General features: G+C 45.7%; 2 protein-coding genes across 2 annotated transcripts; both read right to left on the reverse strand.

Moving 5' to 3' along the window:
• Nucleotides 1-184: 184 nt before the first annotated feature.
• On the reverse strand, nt 185-8,882 carry TMEM120A (transmembrane protein 120A). The gene is made up of 12 exons (XM_089493417.1): nt 8,737-8,882; nt 6,288-6,406; nt 5,963-6,091; nt 5,768-5,827; nt 5,379-5,474; nt 4,921-5,010; nt 3,594-3,659; nt 3,035-3,096; nt 2,227-2,319; nt 2,078-2,142; nt 1,557-1,625; nt 185-1,119 (listed from the first exon to the last, which is right to left on the reverse strand). Exons 1-12 carry the CDS (start codon nt 8,809-8,811, stop codon nt 1,012-1,014), a joined length of 1,032 nt encoding a protein of 343 aa, XP_089349543.1. The 5' UTR covers nt 8,812-8,882; the 3' UTR covers nt 185-1,011.
• A 1,243-nt stretch (nt 8,883-10,125) lies between these two features.
• Nucleotides 10,126-15,220, reverse strand: STYXL1 (serine/threonine/tyrosine interacting like 1). Its single transcript, XM_089493315.1, has 9 exons — nt 15,066-15,220; nt 14,589-14,650; nt 14,060-14,204; nt 13,131-13,187; nt 12,586-12,731; nt 12,343-12,488; nt 11,856-11,953; nt 10,736-10,845; nt 10,126-10,410 (listed from the first exon to the last, which is right to left on the reverse strand). Exons 1-9 carry the CDS (start codon nt 15,166-15,168, stop codon nt 10,279-10,281), a joined length of 999 nt encoding a protein of 332 aa, XP_089349441.1. The 5' UTR covers nt 15,169-15,220; the 3' UTR covers nt 10,126-10,278.
• Between the last annotated feature and the right edge of the window lie 1,071 nt (nt 15,221-16,291).

Here is a 16,291-nt window from a genome sequence, read left to right on the forward strand (position 1 = left end):
TTCTTGCTCTTTCCCAGTCAGCAAGCAATGCCTGGCTAGCCTTTGTGGCTAAATACTCCAAAATATAAATAGCTGAGGTCCAACATGTCCACAGGGTCACTGAACTACACCATCCTTTCCATGGGATGGAAATAGGGAAGGAACAACATTTCACCCCAACCCCTTGTCTACAAAAGCAGGACAGCTACTAAGAAGACATTTCCCTTTTCTTTACTGTTCCAACATGTGTATATATTTATTTAATGACAAAGAGTACATTCTTAGATGGCAGTTTCAGGACGGCTTCCCACCCGGCATACAATAACATGGGATGGGAGACGCTGCAGCTCAATCCCATCAAGCCCTTTCTAAGTGCTCCTCTTCAGTTGGTCAGAAGAGAAGACACGGGGGAGACGGACGTGTGGCCCTTGTAACGTGAATGCACTACAATTCCCATCATCCCTAACCGGAGCTGAGACTTGCAATCCAAAAGGGAGGGCTACATTTAGTTGCAGTCCAACAGCATCAGGATGCCCATTGAAAAGATAACCCCCCTTTTGCCCACCCAAAGGTTTACTTTACACAGACAGGAATGGAAGAGAAGTGCTGGCTGGAGAGCGGTCTTAAGGAGAGAAGGTTCCGTTTGTACACCAGTTCAGTTCCGACAAATGGTCCCAAGCGCTCTCGGTTCCCAAAACCTAGATCTATGTACCTGTCTCCGTGGAATTGGCACTGCTTGTTTTTGCAAGGAGCGTTGTGTCCCAGCTTTTTGGGTCGCCAGCATTCTCCCATAATCCTCGATTATGTTTTTCACAAGAGAGGCCACACTCCATAGAGAACCCACACAAAAGCATCCTTTGCACCAGTTTCACCAGAGGATGGGACTGGGAGAGACATCCAGCGCGGAAGAGACCATGTTCGGGGGAGCAAGACCAGCGCTCCCCCCAAAAAGACGGAAGGATGATTGGTCAGACAACCAGCAGGAGAATATGGAAAGGAATGGAAGGGGTGGCACTCAAACCCGGCCCCCGGTCACTCGGCCTTCTGGGCCTTGTCCTGGAATTTCTGGTGCACGACCCGCAAAGTGGTGAAGAAGTTCCCGGCGAAGAGGATGAAGAAAGGGAGGCCGCACATCAGTACCTGCCGGAAGGTGAGAAATTGAGTTTGTAACGGATGAAGGAGCATCTTTTAAGGGGGAGTAGTGCCTTGTTTTATTTCCCCTTCTATATCAGCTTCTATATCAACTATCTTGCCCCCGTTGCGCCTTTATATATGCAATTACAACTGACAGTTCTGTATTAAAGCCCTCCATGGCTTTGTTTTTTAAGATCACATCATTTATAACCACCTCTTCTCCCCAGCGTGGGACCCAAAACAGCTTACAAAAGAGGCAAAAGCCAAGAAAAGGGCGCCAGCTTGGTGACAAAAAGGTTAAAATTCAACAGCTGGCATCCTGTTAATGCCACTGGCATCTCATGCGCCAAGGCAAAAGGTGTATAGAAGGGGAGTGACAGGAGATGTAAGCCTCCAACGACCTGTTCATATCTCCTTCTTCCCTTCCTTCCTTCCTTCCTTACCTGCCATTCTTTGCATTCTGGATGCTGGGCAAGTTGGAAAAGCGTGACGGCATTGTACAGTTGCCAGAACTACAGAGAAAGAGAGGAAAATAAGGGAGGGATCATTCCAGATGAAGCGCATGGGTCGTTGCTGTACATCCTTGACCTTTTAGGTCTGAACGACATTTCCCCGGTTGCACCATGTTTCTGGCCCTTTCTTTTTCTGCAGTGTCCCAAAATATTGGTATTAAAACATACATTTGGTCATTGCTTGCATTTGCGGCAATTCAAAATGGGAGACTCCAAATCCTCTGGAAGGTAAGACAAAATGCTTGCTATGAAAAGCCCCGGGAGATAACAGGAGATGGTTGTTATTGCATCGCCTCTCCTCTCCATCTTCTCTTCTCCAAGCCAAACATGCCCAGGTCACTTGGCTCTTCCTCAGAGAGCTTGGTTTTCAATTCTTTATAGTACTACTTTCCCCAAAGAGCTATAATTTCTGCCGCCAGAGAGACTCTCTCCCCAGGGAAAAAAATCCTTACCTGGCCAAAGAAGAGGAACGGAAGTAGGAAGGTGAGGCCTCTCCACATCCAGGACTGGAAGCCCTCTGCAGAAGAAGACAAATAATAAATCATATAATGTAATACGATGTAATGTAATAAATGGCAGGAAGCCAAAAGTGCCCGCTTACCCACGGTGAGGTCCATGTTGTGCCGCTCGCCCAGGGCTCTCAGCCGGTACAGGCAACCGCTCTGGTAGTAATACTGAAGGAACTGGACAAAACCTGTTAAAGACAGACACTTGTTGCTCACGCAGATTGATCCATTACAGTTATATCCTGCCTTCCCACTTGAGCTCAGGGTGGCATATCTGTCTCTCCTCTCCAGTCTGTCTTTACAACAATCCTGCGGGGTTTGTTAGCGTGAGAGAGAAACCGAGTGTCCCAATGAGGTCCGAGGCCTAGTGGAAGCTTTGGCCCCGATCTTCCAAATCCTAATGCAAAACACTAACGCTTACAGTTTAAGGGGCATCTGGCTATGTCCCTGTAGCCAAACGTGAAGCCATTACATCTATTACGTTACATTACATTACATCATAAACTGTCCAAGTAACCATTTTGTAAGCCGCTCTGAGAGCCATTGTGGATATAAATACTCTAAATCAATAATAATAATCTGCTGAGACTTTCATAGCATCCCAGCAAATGATGTTTTGCATCTGGCTATGGGACACAGCCAGATATTTCTCCCTCCCCTTTCCATCCCACACGAAATGTTCATAGGAAGGGACTTCAGCATCTCTGGGGGGATAGCAAACGGCTCATTTTACACAGCCCCACATAAAGAACCGCTACACTAGCCATGTACGGTTGCAGCAAGTGTGCAAACTCCAGTTCCTATCAGCCACCAGCAACTTGCCTAGTGGCGACAGGTAAGGGGTGGCTCAGCTACACCTGGAAAGCTCAGCATCCACATTCCTGACACATATGCTTCACTTACTCTGATACATGGAAAAGGTGAGGAACTGGTTTCGGAACTTGTGGTACATGAGTCCGTCGGGCCTGAAGGATGAGGGAAGGAGAGAGGAGCAAAAAGAGGGATTTACATTTAATGTAGGAGGTTTAATGCCACACGACGGGATGATAGTTGCTGGCTCAGAGCTTGGAAAGGTCACTGTTTTGGGTGACGCCTCCCATTGCCTCCCAACCAGTCATGCTCTCTACAATTCTAGGCACCACAATTCAAAAAGGATGTTGAGAAGCTGGAGCATGTCCAGAGGAGGGCAACCAAAATGGTGAAGGGTCTGGAAACCATGAAGCCCTATGAGGAGAGACTTAGGGAACTGCTGGGGATGTTTAGCCTGGAGAAGAGAAGGCTAAGAGGTGATATGATAGCCCTGTTTAAATACTTGAAGGGGTGTCACATTGAGGAGGGAACAAGCTTGTTTTCTGCTTGGACCGGATGGCCCTTGAGGTCTCTTCCAACTCTGATTCTATGACATACCCACATCCAGAACCAGAGCCATTGAACCAAAGGGAAGCTTAAAGAACCGACTCACCAGGTCAGCATGACTCCTGAGAGGAACGTAGAGATGTAGTGATGGAAAACCCACCAGCCTTTAATTCTGGGGAAGACAGCCAGGAGTCATCGGTGGAGCAGGAAGAGAAGGAAGGAAAGGGGACTTCCATTAGCCTTGAAGCCCAAATGACTAGGATGCTCTTTTAATGCTCACCTCTATACCCTTCAGCAATATTGAACTTCTGCCTTTGAGCCTGACAGCTCAAAGGTAAAGCATGAGACAGCTGCAATATGGCCACCACCAGGCCCTGCGTTGGAAAACCCTTGCTCCAAAGGGGAAAAGGGAGAGAGCTAGCATGTTGTAGTGGTTGAGTACTGGACTATGACTCTGGAGAGCAGGGTTTGAATCTCTGCTCAGTCATGAAAACCCATTGTGTGATCTTAGGCAAGTCACAGTGTCTCAGCCTCGGAGAATAGCAATGGCAAACCCCTTCTGAAGAGACTTGCCAAGAAAACCCAGTGATAGGGTCAGCGTAAGTCGGAGAAGACTTGAAGGCACACAACATCATGCAAGGGGAAAAGGAGAGAAATCAGTGGGTACTCCCCTTGATCTAGACACTATACTTCTATTGATGCAGCCTAAAATTGCACTGGCCTTGTTAGCTGCTGAGTCAACAATGCGATGCAGCAGCAAACAAGGCCAATGCAATTTTAGGCTGCATCAATAGAAGTATAGTGTCTAGATCAAGGGGAGTAATAGTGCCACTCTATTCTGCTTTGGTCAGGCCTCACCTGGAATACTGTGTCCAGTTCTGGGCACCACAATTCAAAAAGGATGCTGAGAAACTGGAGCCATGTGTCCAAAGGAGGGTGACTAAAATGGTGAAGGGTCTAGAAACCATGCCCTGTGAAGAATGACTTTGGGAGCTGGGGATGTTTAGCCTGAAGAAGAGAAGGTTAAGAGGTGATATGATAGCCCTGTTTAAATACTTGAAGGAATGTCATATGGAGGAGGGAGCATGCTTGTTTTCTGCTGCTCCGGAGACTAGGACCCAGAGCAATGGATGCAAGCTCCAGGAAAAAAGATTCCAGCTCAACATTAGGAGGAACTTCCTGAGAGTAAGGGCTGTCTGACAGTGGAACACACTCCTTCCTCAAAGTGTAGTGGAATCTCCCTCCTTGGAGGTCTTTAAACAGAGGCTGGATGGCAATCTGTCAATGGGGATGCTTTGATTTGGATTTCCTGCATGGCAGAATGGGGTTGGACTGGATGGCCCTCCTTGGAGTCTCTCCCAACTCTATGATTCTATGATTCTAATTTTCAGGTAATTGAAAGGAGGAGATCTGGTTGTGGAGCTTCCCCTTACTTGGATCCATTGTTGATCAAGATGCTCTCCCGAATCGTCAGGGTGCAATAATACCAGACCAGGAGGAAATTGAAGACGGCGTCCGTCACCCTTCGGCAAAAAGCAAGAAAGGGAAGAGGCGATCAGGAGCGAATGGAGGCCAGAGCTTGGGAAAGCAGCATTTTTAGACCACAAATCCCAGCAGCCAGACTGGCTGGGGTCCTCTGAGGACTCTGGAGTCTCAAAAAGTAATGGTCCCAATCTTTAGATGATGATGATGATGAATTTGTACCTTGTTTTTAATCCCACAATCAGGCCTCAAGATGGATTATAAATCAACAAGCACAATATAGTTGGTGTATGTATGTGTGTGTGGATAGATAGATAGATAGATCGATAGATAGATAGATAGATAGATAGATAGATAGATAGATAGATAGATAGATATTATTGTAAAATAAAAAGGGCTACTGACTCACCTGGAGTTGAGAAGGAAGCGGCAGGTGAAGGAGATGATGAGAAGGATGATGGTGAGGTAGAGCTTGAATTTCTCATACTCATCCTTGTATGCGAACCTGTTTGAGTGAGAGACCGGTTTGAGAAGCAGCATGGATCAGGTTCTGGCTCAGAGCTGGGCAAAAAGTCCCCCTTTTCGAGCTGAATAGCTAAATCTACAGCGCTATATAAACAAAGCATAACAACAACAACTTGGACCCCAGGTATTGCCCCACGACTGGAGGGCTCTCATCCAGTCCTGGTCAGACCCTCCAAGGCCAATCTCCAAGGCTGCACCTATCTTTAGATAAGTCCCTAGCCTTTACGAAGCGCGAAAGAGGGCAAGCGACGCAACGGATGAGTAAGCCCTTACTTGGCCTGCTTGCTGAGCAGAGTCACGTTCACGTTCCCCAGGACTAGGCTCAGGTACAACCTGGATTGCAAGGAGAAAGAAGAGCGTTCAAAGAAGGCCATGCAATGGGGCTGGAGGCCAAACGGGTCCCATGCTCCAGCCATTCCTCCGTTTCCAGCCGTTGTGGCTTTCACAACCAACCTGGCCCTTCCTTACCCGTTCTTCTTGGGCAAGTAGGCCTCCATTTCGAAGAAGACATTCTGCCGCTCTTTGACCATGCTCTGGAGCTCCTGGATGGTTTCTTCCTCCTCTTTCGCCTCCTGGTCGCAGAGGGAAACCTTGCACCTGCAGGGTCCAGGACAGCATTTACATTCATACACTGCTTTTACCCCCAACAAGCTCAAGGTAGTATAGTGACTCTCCGTGGGTTCAACCACTGACAGCCGCCATAAGTCGGAAGGCACACAACAACAACAACAGCAGCACAACCCAAGAGGCTGCATCAAATGGAGCAATCCTCCACCGCAACCGCCAAACATACCTTTTTAGGGCGAGAGAGAGCTCCTTCAGCTGCTTCTTCTGCCGGGAGATGGAGCTGGAGATCCCATCTTGGAGCTTGGTCAGCTCTTCCAGCTTTTGCTTGTAGAGACGGTGAGTTTCCTGGCCGAAGAAAGATAAGAACGGTTTAGAAAAAGGAAAAGAACAGGCTCTATTTATTTATTATTATCTAACTCCCGGCGCTCCTCGTCTTTGGTAAAGGCTATTGTGAGCTGCAATACAACAGTATCTGGAGCTTTGCACACAACTGCACATGAAAATGCCCAATCTGGAAGCTTCCGGAGCTGCCCTCTCTCTGGCAAAGGGCAGGCCTTGCTCAACCGGCGGCAACTGCCAAGAGAAACCTGATTGCGGTGTCAGAGCGACAAAATCCTCCATCAGCCAAGGGTTAGTTTCAAAGGCGCATGACGTCTGGGTGAATCACACAACCGTGTCAAGGCAGAGACAAACACACCCACACATGTGCGTGCCTCCATCCATCCATCCCTGTCCTACACACATCATCGCTCACCAGGTTGGCAGAGGATGATGGGAACTGGAGTCCTGCCTTGTCCAGACCAGGAGAGGCAGGGGAAGACTCGAATGTAGTACATCAAGGTAGAGAGAAGGGCGGAGGAGAAGTCCCAAGCGTCGAAAACACCCTCCGCCTCCATCCTGGGGATAAGTGGAAAGCAACTCCCATTTCTGATAAGCTTTGTGATAACTAGGACGGAAACGCCTTTGCGCCACGCACCCGGCTTATTGTCGCATGTGCATCGTCTTCATGCCCAGGTGCGCTGCCCAGCCACCAAGGCGTCTGGAAAGTCATGCTTTTGGGGCTAGAGTTGAGAGAATCCCTCGGCAAGGATAGCCAGTGGGGGATTCTGGGAGACGTGATCCAAACCAAAGGAGCATTGCTGAGTTCTGTTCCTGTCACACTTCCTCACATAAAGAGAGAGCGGTCCGAAGCGCACTGCGCAAATGATCCAATGTGAGACCTGCTTTGACTCAGCGCTAGGGAATTGTAGTATCTTGCGGCAGCGGATTACATCAATAAATTAACACAGTAGAGATAGAAAACACTGATCAATCACAGACTGATGTTGTTATTAGTTCAGTCAAATAGCTAAAACGTCCAGAACATGTCAGACATGCTCTTTAGGCCGGATCTTCTCCCGCTCCTTCCCATGCTGTGGAACCATGATAGCCTCCTTCTCAGGCATCGCGTCCCAAACGGGTTGGTTTTCTCCTTGTCCGCTTCTGCGATGGGAAATACAACGGCTTGGAGGGTTCTAACTGTAGGGCTCCCTTGAATACCTTTAGGGTCTTGACTCGTCCTTCCATGGCTGCCCTTCCCATTAGCCTTAGTCTTCTGATTCACTGACCGCAGCCTCCATCCCAGCATTGGAACCAACGTTTGACTACTCTGGCCGACTGGGGCCAGTTCTTGCAGACCTTCCGCGGCCGTTGCTTTTCTCGCTGCTGCTGCTGGTTTTGATCCTGCCTTGGCCCTCTCTCTCCGCTGGGCCTTCCTCAGCCCTTGCTCCAGGCCTCCCTTGGTTTCTGAGGGCAGCCAGGCCTCAGCCTCTGCCTCTCCTCTTCAGGAACCAGCTCCCCTTCCTCCAGCCTCACAGAAGAGTCCAAGCCTACTCTATGGACAATGTTCCCTGCCTACAGCTGGAAGATCTCTAGATAGATTTCAATAGGATATAGGACTATACATATATATATATATATATATATATATATATATACACACATACACACACACACATACACACACACTTATATACTATATATAACTATATTTATATATACCTATTATATATATAGAGAGAGGTATATATTACAGTAATATACAGTATATAAGCATGTATATATATATTCATATATATAAGTATAGTATAGTATAGTATATATACTATATATACTATATAGTACTTATATACTATACAATACTAATATATATAAATATATATAGACACATACTTATATACTTATTACTATAATATATATATATACTTACAATACTATACTTATATATACATATATACTGTATATTACTACACTAATATATACTTATAGTCTTATATCTATATAGTCTAATACACTCATATATTTAACTATATATTATAGCTGACTATATACTATCAATGTATTTATTTATATCTCTCTGTGTGTGTGTGTGTATATATATATGTATATATATATATATGGGCAGTGCGCAGCCTTTTGGGAAGCCAGAGTAGTGCCTTGCTTTGAGACTATGCCTCTGGAGACCTGGGTTCGAATTCTAACTCAGTCGTATCAACCCATTTGGGAAGAGCCCTAGAGACGAGGGAGAGGGAGGCTCCTGGACTACAACTCCCATCACCCCCTGGGGGCGCTCTGCCCCTGCCTCGGAGCCCCCTCCTCTCCCCGTGACGTCACTTCCGCCCCGCCCTCCTCTTTACCTGGACCCTCTGGAAGCCGCCCTGGAGCTCCTCCCAGTCGCGGAGGCAGTCGCTGACCGAGTCCCTGCGGCTCATGGCGGAGGCTCCGGCGGCGACGCTTCCCCTCCGGAGGCCAGGCGCAGAAGGTGGTGAAACCGCTTCCGGGGGAGGGACTCCCGGCGCCGCCGCCTCAGCCAATCAACAGGTCGAGGGGGCGGGGCGTCGCCAGCGGCAACCGTCTGAGAAGAAAGCCCGCCCAGGACGGAGTGCCTTTGTCCCTCCAAGCCCCGCCCCCTTGTGGGCGTGGCCCCCGCCCATCCCACCAATAGCGTGGCTCTTCAGGCGCCTCTATTTTTAATTTATTATTATTATTATTATTATTATTATTAATATATTTTTATTAATTTTTAATTTTTTGTTATTAATTTTGTTAATTAATTAACAATTTGCAACCTGTTCTGACAGCCTAAATAAATACATTTTAAATATATTAAATAAAATACATATTGAAATAAATATTATATATTTTTATTATTTTTATTTTATTATTATTATTATTTTAATATATTTTTATTGTTTTCATTTTTAAATTATTTTAATACATTTTAATATTTTTTATTTTTATCTTGTATTATTAATATAATTTTATTGTTATTTATTATCATTTTAAGAATTTTAATATATTTTATTATGTATTTTTAATTATTATTTTAATATAGTTTATTATTGTTTAAAATTTTTAAATATATTTTATTATTTATTTTTAATTATTATTTTTGATAAAATTGTTTTATTTTATTTTTATATTTTTATATAATACATTTTAAATACATTTTTATTAAAGACATGCTCCTACAACAAAGTCAAGCTCAGAGAGTCAAGCCCAAAGTCCATTGCCAAGTAGGGACTGGATTCAAACTCGGCTCCCAGCTCCTGAATCCCTGTCTGGCCCCAAAGCCATGACGCAATGATGTCTCATCTCCCTTGCTGCTATGATTTGAACTCGCTTCCCCTCTTTCCCAACCTCTGCTTTATTTCGCAAGGGCAAATCTGCAATTTTCAGCTTTGGAAGTATGCCCTCGTTGGCCTCTTGGTTTCGGAAATATTAATCTTCTTTGGTGCCAGTTTATTCTCCTTGTTGACTGAAATATCAAATCCGCAAATATGGAGGGACGAATGCAATGATGATGATGATGATGATGATGATGATGACAAACCTCCGAACAAATCTCGCCAAGAAAACCCCAGGACAGGGCCGTTTTAGGGTCGCCATAAAGCAGAAACGAAGGCATGCAAAACACACAGAGAGGAGAACACAGAATACAAACACATCACAGGTAACAACAACAACAACAATAATAAACACTGCAGTATAAAAAGTTAAGGTTTCTTTATATATATATATCTTAAAATAATAGATTCCAGTAACTGAAAAAAAGCATTCTCTCTTATTCTTCCCGATCAAACAGTGCTGGAAGAAATCCCACTTGAAAGGAGAGCCCTGTCCCTTCAAAGCCTGGCATTCTGGGAAAGAGATGCTGCTGCCGCCGCCGCCGCCGCCGCTCAGTAATTTGGTTCGGAGACGTCGGTGATGGCGGTGAAATAGATGCGCTCTTCCCATTCGGACAGCTGTCGCACGAAGCCCCGGTTGGGACGCATGTTGTTCTTGCACTTCTGGACGTAGCTCCAAGCGTTCTGGGAAGCCCAGGCAAAGAAGAAAAGGGTCAGGAACCAAGGCAGACTTTCCTTTCTTTATATGGGGAGGAATCTTCTATTATTATTATTATTATTATTATTATTATTATTAGTATTATTATTATTATTATTATTATTATTACTCTCTCATGCATCCAGCCTTTAGGGTTACGCCTGTCAAAGGTTTAGAGACCTTTAGCGTCTTTTTCCATTGCTTCGTCCTTTACATCCTTCGTCACACGACCCTAAGTCAACGGAGATTAAAACCAGGCTACAAAACGAAAAGCGCAGTGCGGACGCCATCCTTAGCGTGGGTTTCGCTCACCTTTAAGTAAAGCCGGCATGAATGGATCAGGTAGGCCAAGACCGCCGTGCTGCTCCGGCTGATACCCAGCGTAGAGAAGACCAGGATGGCCTCTTTGTGTATGCGAGTGTCTGAAAGGAGGAATATGGGGGGGAAAGTTTTGCTTTTATCCTGAGGTCCGTTTATACAATCATGTCAGACCTACATTGAATAGATATCTTAGCGTTCCAAAGGAAAGTCTAGTACACTTGTCCCTCCACATTCACGAGGGTTAGGGGCACAAGACCCCCGTGGATATGGAAAAACCACAAATAACAAAAACGCCATGTTTTTACCTCTCTAGGAATCTCTAGGTCCTCCAGGGCAGCTCTGTGGCCAACATCCGACAGACACTGACCATAGGACTGACCTGGAGATGCTACAAAGGCCTAGTAGAGCATTCTCTCTAGGAATCTCTAGGTCCTCCAGGGCAACTCTATGGTCACCGTCCGACAGACACTGACCATAGGACTGACCTGGAGGAGCTACAAAGGCCTAGTAGAGTATCCTCTCTAGGAATCTCTAGGTCTTTCGGTGCAACCTTTAGTTAAAATTGACCATAGAGTTGCACTGGAGGACCTAGATATTCCTAAAGAGAACATACCTGAATAACCAAATCCTCAAATATCAAAGCCGTAAATATGGAGAGATGAGTGTACTTACACACTTGTTCTCGTTCCTGGGTTGATAGGAATTAAGAGGAGGTTAAAAACCTAAATCCAGACTCATGGCTTCATAAAAGGTCCTATTTAAAAGGTGCAGGTTTGGGAAAGAGCAGCCTGACTGGGAAAGGACTATTTCACTGTCGTTGTGGTGCCTTCGTGTTTGGGATTCAGGCTCTTTCAACCAAACTGAATTCAAAATGCCTGACAAGCAGATCCCATTTGTGGAAATGCGGTTCATTTCTACCAGAGTCAATAGGCATCACTTCCCTGGAGGGATATATCAGATTGCTCTGTTAAGACCCTTGCCCCATGGGTCACACAGAGGATGTATACGGATGGGGTCAGACATACGAGACTGTGCTTGTGAAAGGGGTTGTGTACCAGGCAACTTGCCAGGCAGAAGGATGGCAAGGAGGAACCCATCTTGGGCAACTCACCAATGAAGTGGCAGATGTCGCTGAAGTAGGGAGAGATATCTGCTTCCACCGAATCCGGGACAGAAATGTGAAGGAGCTTGTCGCTGTCTCCAACGAAACTGGGGAAGGGCAAAGAGAGAAGATTTGCTTAACAGTGTGCCATTTCATAGACTTCAGTCCAACCCCATTTTGCCATGCAGGAAGACACAATCAACATACACCCGAAAGATGGCCATCCAGCTCCCTAAGTCTCTCCGCATAGGGCTTGGTGGTTCCCAGACCCTTCACCATTTTTTAAAACTTATGTACCCAAGAAAAGTGAGCGCCAACAATATGGTTGCAGCCATAAAATCATCCCCATTTCATCACTGTGCCACTTGGGCAGCGAATCCAAGTTCTATTCAGGACTTCAGAAGAGCTGGCAAAGGTGCTGAAGGTGATCCTCTGCCACACAAAGGAAGCCAGAAGGAACACTGAGCATGTTGCTACCGGGGACCATGCAACTCACAATGTGCCATCCTCCTCGGAGATGTTGATGTGGGCTTTGATTTTCAGATCTTTCTGGATCTGGCTATCGCAGGCTTGGGAGTAGTTCCCCATATAGAGCTTCTGGGGCAGGATCTCCACCGGATAGGGTTTAAAGGCTTCCAGTTCCTGCAGAGGAAGAGCCAAAGGACCAGATGAAAGGACGGAGGTGCAGCTCGGAAACCCAAAACCCTTCCGACAACGATCCCACTCTAGTCTTTCTTACACGAGGCATCCAGAATATCTTCTGGCTCCTGAGGTAATGGTAGTATCGGGTGAACAGTTGATAGCCGCCCCGCAGGACCAAGACGGGGAAGCGGGTGACGCGCTGCATGACCCTGGCGCAACGGGCTGCAGATCCGTCCTTAGCGTCTATGGGGAAAAGGAGAAGAGGAAGGGCGTTGATCCAAGCACCCGGCTGTATGGCCCATGCCCACATAAATATATACGTCTCCCTGATTTGAAAATCCCAAAACCCAAATGCTCCAAAACCTGAAACTTCCTGAGCATTAAGGCTTCGGTTTGGGACTACTTTGGAACGCAAGGAGCATAGTATGTACTGTACTTGGAGGAAAGGAAGGTAGGTTTGCGCTGAACGTAAAGAAGGCTTTTGCAGACAAGGCCCTCTACTCAGCAAAGGCCATGTTGGTCTTTATCCTGATACTACTACTACTACTATTATTATTATTATTATGTTTATTTATATAGCGCCAGAGGCTTTACACAGCGCTTTACAAAGGAGGAAAACAAGAGTGATAAAACCAGCCTTACTTTCCTCAGAGGACGGCTTGTGTCTCAGTTGCGAGATGTCTGTCCCCGCGTCGAAAGCTAAGTGGAGAGAAGAGACGAGCAGGGATTTGTAACACATATCTTTGTCTTAATTTCCAAAGGCAGAAGCATTGGGCCATGCTCCGGAGGTCCTGCTCCCAGGCTGCCCACTCCCTTCGCTGACCATCCAGAGACGACCCCAGCCCCAGCGCCAAAGCTTGCAGGTAATGGCCGGCCGCAATTCTAGAGCAGCTACTTGGTGACATAACTACCTTTGTTACATAGCTTAATAAAGGCCCTATACAGACAAGCCAAAATAAAGCTGGTTTGGGTCACTTTGGAGGTATGCAGTTTAAATGACGCGTGCCTCCTAAGAGTCCGGAAGCCAAGCCAAAGCTGCGCTCCAGTCCTTAGGACTAGATTGTGGCTTCCGGATTCTTAGGACACATGCATCATTTGAACTGCAAGCCTCCAAAGTGACCCAAAGCAGCGTTATTCTGGCCTGTCTGTATGGTGGGTGGTAGTGCCTATGCCAGTGGGGTGACCGATCTCCTCCGGGTTTTAATCCAAACGTTAAATGAAGTTTACAAAGTCATACATTTATGCTAGATGATGAACATCGCTCACTAGAGACATTCAGAGGACCCCAAAGGACCTCAGCAGAAAATGCCATCACTTCATGTCTGCCTAAGGGGGACAAAGCCAGATACTTCCAAAACCACCCCACTCTCCACAAGGCACAGAACGGCTTCAACAGCTCTACAATAGATCTATAGTTTTGCATTTGGAACTACTACGTTAAGATCCAGGATTGCGGCCGACGATTGCCAGGACATCAGTGGAAACCAGGGATATGTCGATGGCTATGATCCAGGCCTCCAAGCACAAACCGCCCAGCCTGCTCCCCAGTAAAAGAAAGAGGCAGGACATACGCTTCAGCTCTTTGTCCACTTCGTACAAGTCGTAGTCCATGTCGAAAGCCGCCTCGACGGAACTGGTGACGCCGTCGTACACCACGCAGTGCCTGACGCATTCTAGGTTGACCGACTCGGGAACCATGTACTTGCCCAACGGATTCTTTAGACAGAAGAAAAGTGATAAAGAAGAAGAGAGGTGAATCCATCAAGTCAAACTATATTCTTCCATGAGTTGGAAATGCAATTGTTCTCCTTAATGTTCTTTTGGATCTGAGGGATAGGAGTATGGGGAGAGACCTTAGGGCTCCATATGCCCACGTCCGAGTTGGAACAAACCCTTGCCAGGGTTGATTAAAGACACCCAGCAGGAGGAGCAACAGAAACGAACTACCCCCAATCAGTTATTACAATCCTGCCAATGAGTATTTCTTCCATTTGCTTCTCTTGAGGCGCACCAATGTGCAATGTCTGTAAAGGAGAGCATTCCCCGCCATAGAGAGGGAAAAGGAACTGACAGCTGACGCATTGAAAAAGGGTCACTTGCCGTTTTGGCTCGTACGGCTGTCATCAGGTGGTCTTCGTTGTACTCTCTCTTGGTGCGGGCGTCTGGAAACAAGCAGTGAAAAGACAGGCGTTAAGACACGGTTCTCCCTTTGACAGACTCTTAAATAAGAGTTAAGATACAGTGCTTTAAAATATCAACCAAGGACTGGATCGTGGCTTTGGCACGGCTTCCGGACTCTTAGGACGCATGCAGCATTGAAACAGCATACCTCCAAAGTGACTGGAAGCAGCTTTATTTGGCCTGTCTCTATGGGGCCTATATACAGTAATATGAAGCACCCTGAACTGGGGCTTGGCTAGTGAAGAGTGAGTATGACTTTCCTTGGCTTGGAACCTATGGTTCGGTTATCGCAGGTTTCCTTTGCGTCCTTTGCTGCAACGTCCCATCGTCGGCTCATGTTCAATACAAGAAGGCTGCACATGAGTGTAACCTGCGTCTACTAGACTTGTGACTTACCCAGCAAACAGAGGTAGTTGGGCTCTGCCAGCCGAGAGACCCTGTTCGCTTGGTTCAACAAGTTGTACAGCTCCGTGGGCTCACACAGCGCCACCCCCGCCATCTTGGAGAGCCAGAGGAACCCGACGCCGACGGGGCTGTTGTGTCCTCATGCGGTGGACAAAGGTACACTTGGCTACAATGGGGCTCCAGGGCTTCAAGGAAGATGGGTTTCAAGCAAGGCTGCCAGTGAGAGCCCTCTTGGAAGGAAGAGGCATCCCTTCTTCTATTCGGATGCAGGGCTGAAAAAGGGTTTCCACCTTGGCTTTAGTGAGTGTGACTTTAGAGGAGTTTATTGTATGTATGTATCTATACACACACACACACATATATATATATATATATTATTTATTTATTTGCAGAGCCTAAATAAGGTCTTTAAGAATATTACATATATATATACATACATACATACATATATATATATAGTGTATATAGAATATACATATAATGTACAATATATATATATATATATATATATATATATAAAATTTGTTTGCAGAGCCTAAATAAGGCTTTTAAGAACCATATATATATATATATATATATATATATATATAAAATATACATGCAGTGTACAATATATACGCACACAAAGACTATTTATTTATTTATATTTATATTATTTATTTGCATAATTGTGGAGCCTAAATAAGGTTTTTAAGAACGACACACACACACATATAGAATATATCTATAATATACATATTATGTACAATATATATATATATACACACACACACACACACATATTATTTATTCATTTATTTGCAGAGCCTAAATAATGTTTTTATGATTATATATATATATATATATATATATATGGTTCTTAAAAACCTTATTTAGGCTCTGCAAATAGATAAATAAATAAATAATATATATATATATATGTATATATATATATATATATATATATACACATACATACATACTATAAATCCTAGTCTTTTGTAGAGGTTAATAATAAGAGACAGGGCTGAAGGATGGAGGCCCAACCCACCTTTTATGGACAGAAAAGCCTGCATCCCCCTGTTGCTACGGCAACCCGGCCTTGGAAACCGTCGTCAGGGCAACCGTGGAACCTGGTACCCTAGTGTGACGTCACAGCCACCTAAGCTCCATAGTACAATACATCTCTCTTGTCACGCCTTCGGACAAGAAGGCCAAAGTCTCGCGATCTGCGGGTC

Source organism: Sceloporus occidentalis, unplaced genomic scaffold (assembly GCF_023333645.1).
Source record: "Sceloporus occidentalis isolate IW3139 unplaced genomic scaffold, rSceOcc1.0.p SCAF_64, whole genome shotgun sequence".
NCBI lineage: Eukaryota > Metazoa > Chordata > Lepidosauria > Squamata > Phrynosomatidae > Sceloporus > Sceloporus occidentalis.